This window comes from Pterocles gutturalis, unplaced genomic scaffold (genome assembly GCF_000699245.1).
Source record: "Pterocles gutturalis isolate BGI_N339 unplaced genomic scaffold, ASM69924v1 scaffold40993, whole genome shotgun sequence".
Lineage (NCBI taxonomy): Eukaryota > Metazoa > Chordata > Aves > Pterocliformes > Pteroclidae > Pterocles > Pterocles gutturalis.
In genome coordinates this window covers 1-15009 of record NW_010127118.1, presented here as the reverse complement: position 1 = coordinate 15009, position 15009 = coordinate 1, and the positions used below count along the sequence as shown (strand labels likewise).

The 15009-nt window shown below is 37.0% G+C and overlaps 1 protein-coding gene across 1 annotated transcript; it reads left to right on the top strand.

Annotated features, from left to right (window-relative positions):
• Positions 1 to 306: 306 nt before the first annotated feature.
• Positions 307 to 14530, top strand: NEK4 (NIMA-related kinase 4; the record flags this gene model as incomplete). The annotated part of the gene is made up of 15 exons (XM_010079185.1): positions 307 to 459; positions 3163 to 3429; positions 4443 to 4640; positions 5528 to 5635; positions 6314 to 6468; positions 7130 to 7271; positions 8114 to 8536; positions 8912 to 8965; positions 9198 to 9341; positions 10230 to 10370; positions 10751 to 10817; positions 11218 to 11324; positions 11815 to 11903; positions 12573 to 12778; positions 14384 to 14530. Coding segments are annotated over exons 1-15 (2401 nt in total), but the record flags the coding sequence as incomplete, so codon positions are not given.
• Positions 14531 to 15009: the final 479 nt, after the last annotated feature.

Here is a 15009-nt window from a genome sequence, read left to right as displayed (position 1 = left end):
TGCGAAGATGTTTATCAAAGGTGTGGAGAAGACTCTTTCTTTTCCCCTTTTAATTTCAAAAAAAAGCCAACCCCAAATGAAACCAAAATCCTCACTTTTTTTTTTTTTTTTTCATTTAAATAAAACTCGTATTGTTTTAGAAGCGTGTAATGCTTTGTTCTGTGAGGAAAGCCTGGCGTTGGTAGCCCTTTGGGTGACAGGAAGATGCGGCCTGCTCTCGCTGGTGTGGAGTAGAAAAGGTGGCTTGCTGCTCTTGTAGTCTCTTCAGGACATGCCCCTGTGTTGGAGATTAAAATTATGGCAAGGATGGGGAAAACAGCTTCTGGCATTGTCTTCCACTGGCGTCGACTCTGCTGGAGGAGGACAGGCCTTGCGTTTGCTGTACCCGCTGTGGCAGAACCTGGCCGAGTCCTGGTTACATCAGAGTTGACGTGCAAGCATTGTGTTCTTTGCCGTTGTGTTGGAAATTTGAAATAATCTGTTTTGCCCAGCCAAAGCAGATGTGTTTGATAGAAAATGCAAGGGGATAAAGGAATAGGGATGAGAACATCCCCAGAGCAGTACCACAGAAACCCTGGGCGTGAGCCTGATGCCCAGGATGTGACTAGAGGTGATGGGAGAAGTGTTTGGGTCCAGTGGTGATCAGAGGATGCGTCTTTTCCGGATGAAGGCAAGGAAGAAGCTGGAATCCAAAAGCAGATCTGTATGACCTATGGCTTGGGTAGCAGCGATGGCAGCACTTGTTCCCTCCAGGCCAGTCACCACAGTTCATAGTCCAATGTCCACGAAGAGTTGCTAACCTAAAAGTAAACAGTGCCTTGAAGTGACTTTCAACCCTATACAGGTCCTGTGATTTCACCTCTTTGTCATGCTGCTGATCATTAACGTTGGCAAGAGCCTTGCTTCCTTATCGTTGTTATTTTATCCTAAAAATTTGATGTATTTTACTGTGTCTTATCTTTTGCCAACTTTTATAAACTTTATTCTGTAGCAGGGTGATCAAGATTTTTTTTGTTGTGGCTTTGGCATAGCACTAAATGTTCTGTGAAATAAATTATATTTTATTTGGGCATATTTGCAGTTAACTGAATGCTGTGTTTTGGGTTTGTTTTGTTTTTTTGTGGAGAAGGTCAAGTGGCTCCAAATGCTTAAAAAAAATCCCATTTGATCACAATTTGCTGTCAAATGAGACAGAAGAGTATTGCAATAGACTTCATGGCAATCTTGCAAGGATAACATGCTCATTAAATCGAATGTAACCGATGCAAGGTTTAAAGTTAGGCTATATGCTTGCTTTTTGCATTTTGGTAGTATATTGTCTAAAGACAGATGCTGATATAAAGCTAAAAACTTTTGGTTTCCATGCCCAAAGATGAAGTTGTAGTTGGCTTGTCACACAGAGCACAGTAGTTACAGCAGTTCTATTTTATCTTAAACTGAGATGGTGCTGTACATAATGAGTTTTGTTGTATTCCTCTTGGGAGCTGTGCATCGTCACATCAGGAGGTACTGCTGATTTCTGTGTAACTGGCTCCCGTGGCATATAGAGGCAGGTATTCCTCAACACTAATTAAATGAGCTAGACTAAATTCATAGGGCCAGCCTGGGAAGTAGACACCCTAGGCAAATGCCAAGGACACTGAAACTAAGTAAAAATTTTCCTGATGTATCAATTTAAAAGCTCTCCCCTAAGAGTGAGGTCAGGTGTATCCCATGACATGATTGTTCCATGGAAAGCTGATACCCTGAAAGTGGTTGCCACAAAATTTACATCAGGAAAGGGGGCAGGTCAGATGGAAATATTGGTGCTGTTTATGATGGAGGTGTGCTATGGATTTTATTGTCTGATCTTCAGCTTCAGTTATATTTTTGTTAAAACCTGAAATTCCTTAGAAATACATTTGACGTAATACATATCAAGGAAGTAAGTAACAGCTTGCATATGTAGTTTTAAAAAATTCTAAGCCTATCTTAATACAGAATAAAAATAATTTAGGAATGATTGTAAGTCCTTTTGGGTCTTTCAGTAGGACCAAGTGTCTCTACTTCCCTGGACTAGTTCATTTCTTCTTGAACAAGTTTAAGCCTGCATATGCAAAAACTCATAAATGTAACAGATAATTTAGTTTTTTAAAACTTGCCTTAAAACTTTGTCTGCTTTCACATTTTTCAGAAAGTATTTTTTTTATGTGCCCCTAACTGTACCAGCCCTGCAACTGCATTTCTACTTGCTACGTTTATTTTCCTGATAGAAGTTTTTTTCATGTTCTCCCGTGCTTCACTGTTTTGTAGACTTTCGTACAAAGCAATTAATCCCAGGTCAGTTTTACCTTGGGGGTCTTTTGCCAGGTACAAATTTTTTAAGAAAAGAATGAACAAACCTGAAAAGCTCAGCAGCATTATTTTGTGTGTTCAGAAATTCAGCACTATTAGGTATTTTCTGTGAATATGACAGTTGAGAATTTGTACTCTAAGCCTTGAAACTGAGATTTGAACAACTTTTTTGGTCTTCATGTGTATGATATATGTTCACTGAAGTTGTGAGATGTTATGTATTGTGTTTCTCTTTTTTTACAAAAAACATACGTTTAATTTCTGAAGAAGTGAAAGGAAAAGTCCACTTTTCCTTAAAATAAAATGAAATTAGTTGGGTTTGGTTTTCTTGCAGAGAAGAGCAGAATAAAGTCTATCCAGATGACTTTTATCCTAGACATTAATTTTAATTTTTTTGCATATGACTGCATACTTTCCTTAATGTTATTATATAATATTTTCAAAGTTACTATTGAAATGGCCTGTTTTGAGAGTAACTGTGGTGCACAAACAGTTATTTCAGGCTTAAAAGATGAATGATAGACACACATTTAAAATGAGAGTGGGGGGAAAAAAAAGATAAATGTGAATATTAGTCAAAAGAAAGCAAAACATCACAAAATTCCTGTGCAGAGTTTTATTCAGGTAGATGGATAGAATAGCCAGACCTCTTCCATTTTTATGGCAAAATGGTAGAAATTATGTATAACTGCTAGACAAATTGCAGTCTCCACACAGAAAAATGTGTGGAGATTTCAAATTCTGTCTTTCCTTTAGGTTTGGGGAGTTCCCTAGGGCTTCTGCAGTTACTTTCGTGTCTCATCATATACCTTGCAATTTCTTTTACAGTATGTCATCAAAAAGTTAAACCTTAAAAATGCTTCCAACCGAGAGAGGAAAGCAGCAGAACAAGAGGCACAGTTGTTATCCCAGCTGAAGCACCCGAACATAGTCACCTACAGAGAGTCCTGGCAGGGGGAGGATGGCCTGTTGTATATCGTTATGGGCTTCTGCGAGGGAGGAGATCTCTATCACAAACTTAAAGAGCAGAAAGGCAAACTTTTGCCTGAGAATCAGGTGGTGGAGTGGTTTGTCCAGATTGCCATGGCGCTGCAGGTAAAATAAAGTATAACTTTGTCATGTTCAGATATAAATTTGGTTTGGCTCTTTCTGCATTTAAAAATTCCACAGTTAGGGTGCTTTGAATTCCAGTTGGCCGTGTTAGCATCTAAATATGATGGTTGTTAATACATTAAAAGTGTTCACAGGTCACTGCAGTCAAATTAAGCATTTTAGGTAAGGAATTGCTATCATATTTTATGTCTGTGCCTCTGTATCAGAGTAGACCATGGTAACCTCCAGGATATTTGCAATTCTAATCTGAAATGCTTCTCTGGTTTGAAAGTTTAGATTAACTTTCCAAAATGTAGTTTAACAAAAAAAGCCCCAGATTATTCCAGAAGGATTTTGTGTTCTGTGGTTTTGCTGGTGTTTTTCAATGGTAAATTTTGACTACTAATTCATTGTTTCTGTTAAATCTTATCTCCCTCTGTTGAAATTTAGTAATTGAAGGTTATCAAACTTTAAAGACAATTGTTATAGTAATAAAGACCAGATATAAATATTAACACTAAGAAATAAGAAATTGGACAGAAAATTCTGTCTTAAAGCTGCCTGTTGTGATCAGACATACGCAAGTCTACAGTACTGCCTGTCCTTGTTTATTGTAAGACTAATTTTCGTCCCTGTTTACACAAAGCTCACATTGTATTTTCCAATGAAATTTTATCTTTAAGACTGACAAATGATTGTCAAGGAATGAAGGCAGAAGAAAATGAGTTCAAGTCTGAGTCTCAACTTTACATTTTTCTTTCCTGCTGGCTTGTTAGAGCCACACAGGGAGATTTCACTAAAGCAGTGCCGAGTTTTAGGTCCATGGCTGTATCAGTCATTCTTAATGTTAATTCACTAATACTGTCTTTAGCAAAGGCACTCCTGACTTTGATAGTGATGTATGTGTCTTTTCTGTGTTTATTTTCCCTCTTTCTCGGGTAATGTGATTTTACTTTTCAGCGTAGAAGAACCAATAAGGAGTTATTTAACTCTATGTATGTGTTTTTTCCCCCCAGTATTTACACGAAAAGCACATTCTTCACAGAGATCTTAAAACTCAAAATGTTTTTCTGACACGAACAAATATAATCAAAGTGGGTGACCTGGGAATAGCCAAAGTGCTGGAAAACCAATACGACATGGCCAGCACTCTCATAGGCACACCGTACTACATGAGCCCCGAGCTCTTTTCTAACAAACCCTACAACTACAAGGTAGAGTATGTTAATGTAAATGTTGTTTCTGTTTCATTAGGCAACTTATTTTGTTTGTCTGAGAACTTTACAATCTTACCTATTGTTTTAAATTTCTTATTGTTTACAATTCTTTTTTTTTTTTTTTTTAATATCCCCAAAGACCAAACAAAAAAAAAATAGGAGAGAGATTTGCAGTCCTTCATTTCCGGAACTGTGTTGGCTGCAGTAGGTGGGAATTAATAGCGTGTGATAAGTTATCGCAGACAAGGTGTTCAGCCGGCTGCCTGTACCTATCATGGCACGCCAATGTAAACAAAAATATCAGTCTATGTTAGATAGCTCCATTTTCTAAATCTATTGTACAACAGACAGGAAACTTTGTACTCAAAAGTCTGTATTAGACATAACAGCAGCATTGGGAAAAAAAAAGACATTTTAATTAGAGAAATAAGCAGCGTTGCTGTGAATTTAAGATGTAACAAAATAAAGCAAATGTGCTCTTGTATACCTGTTCAGCTTTTGCTGCAAACCACACGCACCATATATATGAGTGCCTACAAGGAGCAAGTGCTGAGGGGAAGCTGTCCCAATGAAAAATCAAAAGATTTTATTGATTTGCCAGTGAGATCCAATGTTATACTTAAAAATAAAACAAAAAAACCATACAAACAGCAGCTTTCTGCACTTCTTTTCAGAAAAATCAGGTGTTATTTCGAAGAAAATAATTCAGCTGATCGAAATTAAAAATAAAAGAGTGAGACTGAAGCCAAAAGTTTGCAATGGAGTTTGGTTTTAATTAGTTTACTGTCATTAAAGGCCTCTTTGAAAGTGGGTGACTAAGTCTGGAGATAAAACTTTTACAATTAATAAAAAGTTCTCAAAACATTTTTTTCCACTTTTTTCAGTCTGATGTTTGGGCGTTAGGCTGCTGCGTTTATGAAATGGCTACACTGAAACATGCCTTTAATGCTAAAGACATGAACTCTTTGGTTTATCGAATCATTGAAGGAAAGGTAAAATCTTCTCAATTTTTTTTATCTGTGCTTGGATTTTTGGTCTAAAATTTGAGATTATCTTTTTCCAATCAGAAATATTGCATGGAGTTAAATATTTTGCATATTACATGCATCATCATATATGTTGCGAGACTGGTATTTCATGGCAGTATATGATGTAATATCAGACCCAGGAAGTTATTAATTTGCAGATATTGTGAGAATTTATTGTTATCCTTTCATGTAACTAGTATAGTGATTAATTTTCCAAGTTCTGAGATGACTTACTTTCTTAATTTGCTTCTTGTGTAAACACTGTGCAAAGAAATAAATCGCTGTTCATGTGATGACACTTTCCTGTTAGGTAAGACTAGCCTATTTAAGCTTATTACTTGTTTTGGAATATGATGATGTTAACATGGATTTGTTTTATATAAATATTTATGGCTAGTCATTGAACTTTAACTGATTATATTAATAAAAAAAAATATGATAAATTATTAGACAAACACTTCAAATTTCTATATTCTGTTTGATGGGTTGTTAAGCACTTGGGTAGCTTTCAGGATATGAACAATGGGACTATTTTTTATCCAAAGTACCTAGCTGAATATGACTGTCATGCATAAATAATCTGGTGGTAGCCCCTATTGAGAAGTGTATTAAATAGTATCAGACTTCCCTTTCCATTTACAGCTGCCACCTATGCCGAAGGATTACAGCCCACAGTTGGTAGAAATAATACGAACTATGCTCAGTAAAAAACCCGAGGAAAGACCTAGTGTGAAAAGCATACTACGACAGCCGTATATCAAGCACCAAATTTATTTGTTTTTGGAAGCCACGAAGGCGTAAGATATTTTCACTTGGGTGATTTTATGCAAAATATTCATGTTATGGTGGTCTTTGTTTTACAACTTTTCCTGGTTTCTATAGTAGGATAAAATTAGTATGTGCAGTTACAAAGCGTATGAAGATATGAGTTTCTTTAGATTCTTTGAGAAATATAATTGGAGAGAATTAGAATGGAAACTAGTTTTTTCTGCAAATGCAGACTAAAACTGTGCCGTGGTTAGGATTGCTCAGAGAGTTTAAAAAAAAAATAGCACCAGTATTTTCAGGGAAGTGGAGGAAATATGCATCTTTCCTTACGGTTCTTTGAAGCCATTTAGCAGCTGAGCGTTGTAATGCCAAGTTCCTTTTGATATTCAATGATACAATTTTTTTCTTTGTCAAGTTTAGTCAATTTTTTACTGTTTCCAGATAGTGCTGATCTTAGTGCCATGCAGAACAAGTGTATGTTGCTGGCAGAGTCTGAATGATGCTTTTAAGCTCCTTTCATAGAGATGAAAATGAATGTGTTGTGCACAGTCTGTTGAAAAAGTCCCATATCTTATACTCTTTGTATGTAAGCTGTTCAGTAGAATGGATTTTTTAATTAGTATAATCTGAAGAAATATTTTAAGGTCTTGTTGCTGGTGATTGTATGAGCAACTTCTATTTTCTTTACAGGAAAGCAGCCAGAAGTCATAAGAAAACAGTGAATGCTAAACCGAAAGATCCTTGTTCTGTGGTCGGAGTAAAGAGTGAGCCTCCTAGGACGAATGTTACACACCAAAACCACTCTTTTAAGCAAGCCAGGAAATATAAAGTTGTGAGAGAGAGATTTTTTTTTAAAGCACTTTTTCTAGAGAAAAAACTCAGTTTTATCAGAAATGCCTTGAGCATTTGTGAGAACATAGATCTGATTCCTAGCAATGTGTGAAATTCATATTAAGGAAGGAATTGTGTTTAGGCAAGGGTGGAAGTAAATAAACAGCAGTGGATTGGTAAAATGGATTGCAATGTCTTAGATATTAACTAAACAACAACCAGTTTTTCATTTGTGGGTCACTGTGTGGATTACTCATGGAATACTTGAGGTTAACTATTTTTTCAAGTATTTGATGACAAATGGTAATAATTTTTAAATACTTGTTTTTCCAGTCAAAAACATATTGTAGTTACATACATAACTTGTTTCTTGTTGGAATTATTTCCAGTGGTTAAAACAAATATTTTGTAATGCTAAATCTTGTGCATGTTTTTGATGTTTTGTAATGAGTCTGCTATTGTGGGTTTAAGCTTTCAGTGTTGAAATACTGAGCTTATGTGGTGTAGTACATCTTAAAAATTGTTGGTACTTGTTGGCTCCTCCCTTATGGAAGAGCCAAGGGAGTACATATTTTCTTTTGTGATCCTGGTGAAAAGTAGGTGTACTGCACATACGTAAACCAATGCCTGAAATACGTAATTTGCAAATACAGTCCATATCCCTCTCTTTAAAAATGTAGGTTGTGGGTTTTTTGGGGCTCTTAATCTATAATTGATCATAATTTCATTTCAGTTCATGTACTCTGGTATGTTAATGATTTTCCTTTGGTGCTTAGAGTATTCTTTCATATGTGCATAATACATAAAAGGTAATTCATTTTTTTGTTTTCCTTTTAATTCTAGAATGAAGAAGACTGCATGATGAAGTCTAAAGCCACAAAACTTTGTCCCTCAGAGAAACTGGCTGTTGAGTTGGAAAGAAAACCAAGCAATAATGATTTGAACAACCTGGGAGACTCCTTAGCTACAGTTAGTCAAGTGAATATTGATATCTTACCATCTGAAAGGATGAAGTGTGGAAGTGAGAAGTGTGGCAGTGAGCATATTCCAGAGAATAAAGCAAAGTGTTTAAATGTTCCAGGGAATTCTAAATTAACATCCGGTAGCCCACCAAGTAAGGAAGATGGACTACAGCAAAGAGCAAAGCAAGTTTTTAAAGCTGAAAATGTTGAGTCTAAGGAGTCTTCTGTTGATGCTGTAGAAGAAGATGGTGACACTCTGAAACTTCTGCAGCCTGTATCAAAAGACAAAGAGCAAACTGACCTGGTAATGCATTTATGCTTACTTGAAATAGACTTTGAAATAGATTTAACTAGTGACCAGCTCTTAAAATTTAGAGAGCTGCTACGCATGTTTTTTCTGTCAGAGTAGGATGCTGCTGATGCACTTACTGAGGTACTTAAGTAGTGAGAAGCCTTGGCTTCAGATTTGCAAAAGCAACATGGTGAAGTAGTTTTAGGCTTGCATCTAGATTATGGAAGTTCTGTTTTTACAGGGAACAACAATTTTCTTTTCCAGCTGAGAAGAGAGATGGTAAGAACAGTTTTGTAACTTCTTTGTTCTATGTTCTAAATAGGTGTTTTGTTCTACAATGGGATTTTTGTGTGCACTTTTCTAATGATAAACCATTATCTATTGTAGAGTTTGGATTCCACTGAAAAGCTGCTAGTACCATTTGTTCCTGTTGTAATTCAAGTAAGTGTCCTCCTTTGATGGTTTAGTAGCTTTAAAACGCTGGTACAGCAGGTATTTTTTCTAACTGTCTATCAAGTAAGAGTTTATTATGGTTGTAACTGTGATATGTTAATGTGGATGTGGTTCAAATAGTAAAGTGGCCTGTGTTGATTTTTTTTTTTTTTTTAAAAGCATGTATGTGTAAATCTGGAAATGGAATGTCTACATTCAAAAAAAATATTCTGCTTATTAGGATGACGTCGGTGATGGAGCTTTGGGAAATGCTCAGGAAAAAATTACCTCCCATTTGCAGCCTCATAGTTCTGTCAGTGAACCCTCTCTCTCATGGCAGCGACAGCAGAAGAAAAGAGAGCTAGCCGAAGTCTGTTCAGAGAAGGTGCAGACACTCAAAAAATAATTCTCCTCTTTCCTTTAAGACCCCTGCATTTTTTACTCTTTAAAAATGGGACCTGTTTTTTTTAAAAGGATGGGGTTTTTTATGCTGTCCTTGTTTCATGTGTATCTGTGTAACTCCATTGGTAACAAAACACAGAACAATCAAGATGTCCTTTAGAAGCAGTCTTTGTAAATCTTTGAAAATCTCAGTAAACCCTCAGAAGTGTGAGGTGAGTGTGCCAGCTGGGCACAAGGAAACACTGAAATGTGAGCTTTGCCTTTGCTGTGCTACAGTCTCTCCTAGCAGTTTCCATCAGGACTCCTCACTGTTTGTGACTACAAAATCTATAGCAGTACTTTTCCTGACTGTTTTGGATAGGACCACTTGTAGCAGGTGGTAGATTACCAGTATTTTAGAACAAAGGCATGTAATGGCTGTCCTGAGTTTACGAGTGCAAACTCTGTGAAGAAAATCGTGGCCCTTACACATGCACATAAGACAGGGCTCCTGCCAATGCTTCCACACTGAGCAGAGAGATTTCTTTGAGGAAACGCACTGGCTATACAAGGGTAGAGAAGAGGGGGATTGGTTTTCAGTATGTTATCTTAATTTTTTCTTGGATTTTACTCTTTGAGAGTGGGGATAGTTGCAAAAGCATTGTCCAAAAAATAGTTTGGGAGGAGGGGGATGAGATGTAGAGATGGGGAGAAGGGATGCGGATGCCAGCAGAGGTGTGGAGAGGCAGGGATGAAGTTGGGAGATGTGAGTGGGTTACAGTAGGATCCAAAACCTCTGGCATCCAGCGTTACTCTGCAAGACTGTCTTCTAGATTGCAGAGTACTTCAGCTTTTAATAAAAAGGTATATTCTTGCTCCCTTCTTTTTTAAGTTCAGAGCAGCTGCCTCTCGGCCTTTACCTTTTCCTTCTGCTGTGAATGTAAAGACAAGACAGAGGTGTGCAGAGCAGCATGCTGCTGAAGTCTCTGAATCTGTAAATAGCACCAAAAGCAGTGAAGTTGCCAGTTCAAAGGTTAGTGCTGAATACTGTGTCAGCTTATTTTTGTCTCTTATTCCTTCTGAGCGGTTTGTTCTCTTGAGTGTATGCACAATGAGTAAAGAAATTTATAGTAGCTTCCTACCTAATCAAAGTCCTCTCAAGCACCCCATCAGTGTGGGGTGAGAAGTTGCCTTGTTGAAATAGGGAGGTCCGAAGCTCCTTTCATAGTGCATATGTCTCATGGACCAAAACTGTTTTGTAAATAATTAAGCATTTGATAGATGATCAGAAGGTCTACTCTAATAGTTCTCTATTCCATGTCAATTGAAAATTTTTTTTTGCTTTATAGGTGATTAGATTGCAAAAGCCACTGTGATGATTGCTAATTAATATAAAATTAACTTATTTTGAAGGAGCGGCCCTTGTCAGCAAGAGAACGAAGGAGGCTGAAGCAGTCTCAGGAGGAGATGTTTCCCTCTGGTAATTGTCGTGTTTGCATGTTAACATCCTATGTACAAGTAGGCTGATAACTTCTTTGTGAAGAAATTATAACTTGCTGTCTGTTCTTCACTAGTATCTTCAGAAAGATGCACTAAGGGTCTAGTTCTGTGTTAAGTAAAAAATTCTATTAACACGTCTGTATTTTTCTGCTTTTTATTCAGTTATGTTCAAATGTGTTTAGTGGTGACAACTTGTCTTTGAAATGTATTTGAAGCGCAGAATATACACCTTTCAGATAGAAGCTTCAGTGTTTTCTCTTAGCAAAATACCTACCGGCCTGTCTTCTGACAGATGATAAGATTTTTCTTGCATGAGCATGAAACTAATTCAAAATACATGCAGCTAAGTTGTAAATATTGTAAAAATGTCATCCTTCCAGTGATTCCAGCAAAACGAACGTCAAGTAGTGCAGTAGATGAAGCAAAATCACATATGGAAAATCATGTTAAAGTTGCTCAGTCCTCATCAGATCCCAGTATTTCTCAGGTAAACTGGGGTCATCTGCTTTTGAAATATTTAAATGCAGGCAGGGTTTGGGAAGAAGATTATTTAAAAAACCTCTCAGTTCCAACTCTGTGTGGAAGAAACTCTCAGTCAATGAGAGTGCACAGTTCCCTGTAAATATTGCTTTACAAGGCCTGGGATAGAGTACAGGTCTCTAATCCACCCTTTTGTTTGGCTAGATCAGTTTAAAATTCCAGGCTCACTGTGCATTTTCACTCCACTTGGCCGAGATGAAAACTAGGGATCTCTTACTGTTTGTTATGGGCTCTCTGAATTGCAGGGTTTATTTTATTTTGGAAGGGGAAAAAGTTTATGCTGAACTATGCTTTAATTACAGGTCAATAGTCTGCTTTAAATTTTTATTAACAGCACACTGCCTTTAGCCTGGTACATCTGATTTTGCTTTGCTAGGGGTGTTTGAACGGTTTTGGTTATATTTTATATTTTATTCATTTATTCCCTCCTCACTTAGAGAAAGAGAGAAACCCATTACCTGTCTGATGATGAGTTAAGCTCTTCTACAAGCTCTACAGATAAGTCTGATGGAGATTCCAAGGAGAAGTAAGTGTTTTGTTTAATACTGTGCAAGAGTTTTCACTGCTGTGTCGGACCTTGACATGGGGTGGGGAAAAAAATGGCAGGAATTGCCTTCACACTTGATCTCTACATAGCGAGTGAGTGAAGAATTATGAGAGATTTCTTTATACATAGAGAAAATGAACTCCATTTGGTTATTGTCTCTCTGTGACTATAAAATTTCCATGCTGAACTTTCTGGGCCATGTGATTGTGTACCTCTGGTGTTTTGTCAACTGTAGCTTCCCAGGAAACCAGTCCTTCAGCATCAAAGGACATATACTGTCAGGATGCGTTAAAAGTGTGAGTTCAAAGGTTGCAATATGCTTCTTTCCACTGTGAATGGGCCTGAATTTATTTCTGATTTTGTCAGTGTAAGCAACTTCAAAAAAAAAAAAATTTGTTGCATTACCACAGGTGCAGCTACACAGGTAGCGGTAGCTGACAGGATTGTGAATTGTTGCTACATAAATGTGCTCTGAGCCTTTTTTTAGATGAACTACTGCTGATATTGTTGATAAAACTGCACCTCAAGTAATGTAATGTAATTTAACATGGAATACTTAGCACAAAACCTATTGAAAGTCCTCTGAATGCGAAGTGGAAGTTGTGTCATGAATGGTGACTGGATTATGCCTTATTTCTCCTCTACTAGAAAAAACAGCGTGAATGAAATGAATGACCTGGTGCAGCTGATGACATGGACACTGAAAATGGACTCTAAGGAGAACTCTGAATGCTGTGTAACCTCGACTCCAGCCCCAGAGTTTAAGCTTCATAGAAAATATCGAGACACTTTAATTTTGCATGGAAAATCACCTGATGAATCAGAGGAATTAAAATTTGAAGAGATTTCTTCAGGTCTGTTGCTCTCTTCTTGCTTTAAATTAGTGGTTGTCAGCTGCTAATACCCAAAGAAAATCGGCTAGTGGACAACAGAAGCCAATCCACTCTTATTTCTTCTTAAATCTCAAAATGCTTATAGAAGTAAACATATTTATAAATAATTCTGCAAAACTGATCTAGCTGTAGTTTACTTGCCAATGAAAGGAATGTGTGATCAATCTGTGTAATTATTAATGAGGAGAGAAAGCCGGTCCCCTGGCATTCCCCAGGGAATTATTTTTTCCCATGTGACATTATTAGAAGCTTCCAAAATGAACGGTTGAAGTTGGGTATTTAGAAATAAGATTTTTAAGGCATTCAGATGATCTGATAGTTAGCTTTACAGCTAGCTGCAAATTATGGCTAAAGGTGAAACTGTACACAAAGCATTAAACACAGTGGAGGTTTGTACAAGTATAGAAGTTCATTCTCATTGCAGAGTTTGGGCAAGCTTATTCTTCCTACAGATACAGGTGTGAGAATCGAATTACTTTCCATATTTAAGGTCTGGTTTGGACCTTAAGGATATATGTGTATTCCAAAAAGCAAGAAAAAATAGTATTCGCTATGACTGCGTTTACTATGCAACAAGAACAAGAGCAAAAGCTGAGGGTAGGTTTTTGAAGTCTCAGACCTTCTTGTACTTGTGTGTGTTAAGTGGTAAGGATTCTATTTGTAACTAGTCTGGTGATACGCAAAGCAGTGGGAGAACACTGGATGTCACTCTAATAAGTTGATTCTGCATAGCTAAAGTACAATATATTGAAAGAGTTTGTCTCTAAGTGGGTATGACAGAACGTTGAGGGTACCAACCAGTGGTATTTTTTTTTCTGTCTGTTTTTCTTACTCTTAAGTATTGTATAGTGAGATCCTCCAGCTACTTACTTACTACCATTTGGGGTGACAGGGCTACTGCATTTCTAAGTTGAAACTTATTTTAATTAGACCAGATATTTTATTTTCAGAAGGTAATCCATCCTGTGAAAGGAGTGTTGGTGATTTCAGTGATTAAAAAAGCAAGCTAGCGTTCTCAGTTCAGCTCCTAGTGGAGGCCTCCCCTTATAAAATTACTCTCTTGTGGGCAGCTTCACCTGAGGAGCAAAAGTTTCAAAGGCTGTTGAGACAAACAGGCAGATGACAGAAATGATGCCATTAGTGTTTTACAGTGATTAAACTTTTTTTACATTTGCTGTAAGTACAAGTGATTGAATTATTAAAATATGTGGGTGGTGGTGTAGTGTTAGAGAATAGTACTTTTCATTCAAGTAGTATCTGTACTCAGGTATACAGGAACCACCTGAAACGAAGCTACAGGGACCTAATCGTGCAAACTGTGTCTGTATTGACTTTGTACTGTCCAGTGTCTTAAGAGTTAGCATCTGAGTGCTTCTGATTCACCATGTTTGTTGATCATTTTAGCTAGGCAGTTCAGATAAACAGTTATTTCATACCAATAGTCAGCTGGAATTCTGTGGCGATACTTACAATGTCTTCCTATTTTCCTCTTCTGCATAGAGTATGAAAATTGACTATACTGAAAGTAATTACTACTGCATTCGTGTATTTTATTTTTTTTAGTAGATATGTTATCAGTTCCTGACAAGATTAGGAGAATGGTTGAAATCCTGAGATTTGATGTAGTGCAAGGATTGGGAGTGAAACTTCTTGAGAAGGTGTACAGCATCATGGAGGAAGACGATGAAGTGAAAAGAGAGGTGAATGTCTTTTGTATTAAAATTGTTTCATTTATTTATAAACCTAGATAAATGAGCAGGGTCTTTACTTCCGTCCCCCTTTTTAGATATTGATATAGTAGTAGAAACCTTGATTTCAGAAAGTGTGTATGTAGTCATTGGCAGGCAAGGGCCTAAGTGTATTGTCATTTTCAGTCTTTAAAACTTTGATTCCGAATGTAGATTACGTTCAACCACAAATTCTTCAGAAAGCATAGGAGCTTTAGAATTGTACCATGGTCCCTGAGTTTGTGGAAGATGCAAAGGATGTGAATAATTTTACTCCGTGGTATTTCTCCAATAATAACTTCTTTTGAACCATACTTTTTTGCCTTCACACTACTTTGCCTAATGCCCTGTATGTCCAAAGTGAGAAACAGGTTAATGTCTATTCCTAATAGAGGTGAGTGAGCAGTACCTCCAGCTCATTTGATTCAAAACTTGGTGTAGTGGTTTAAGCACAGACTGCTTAAA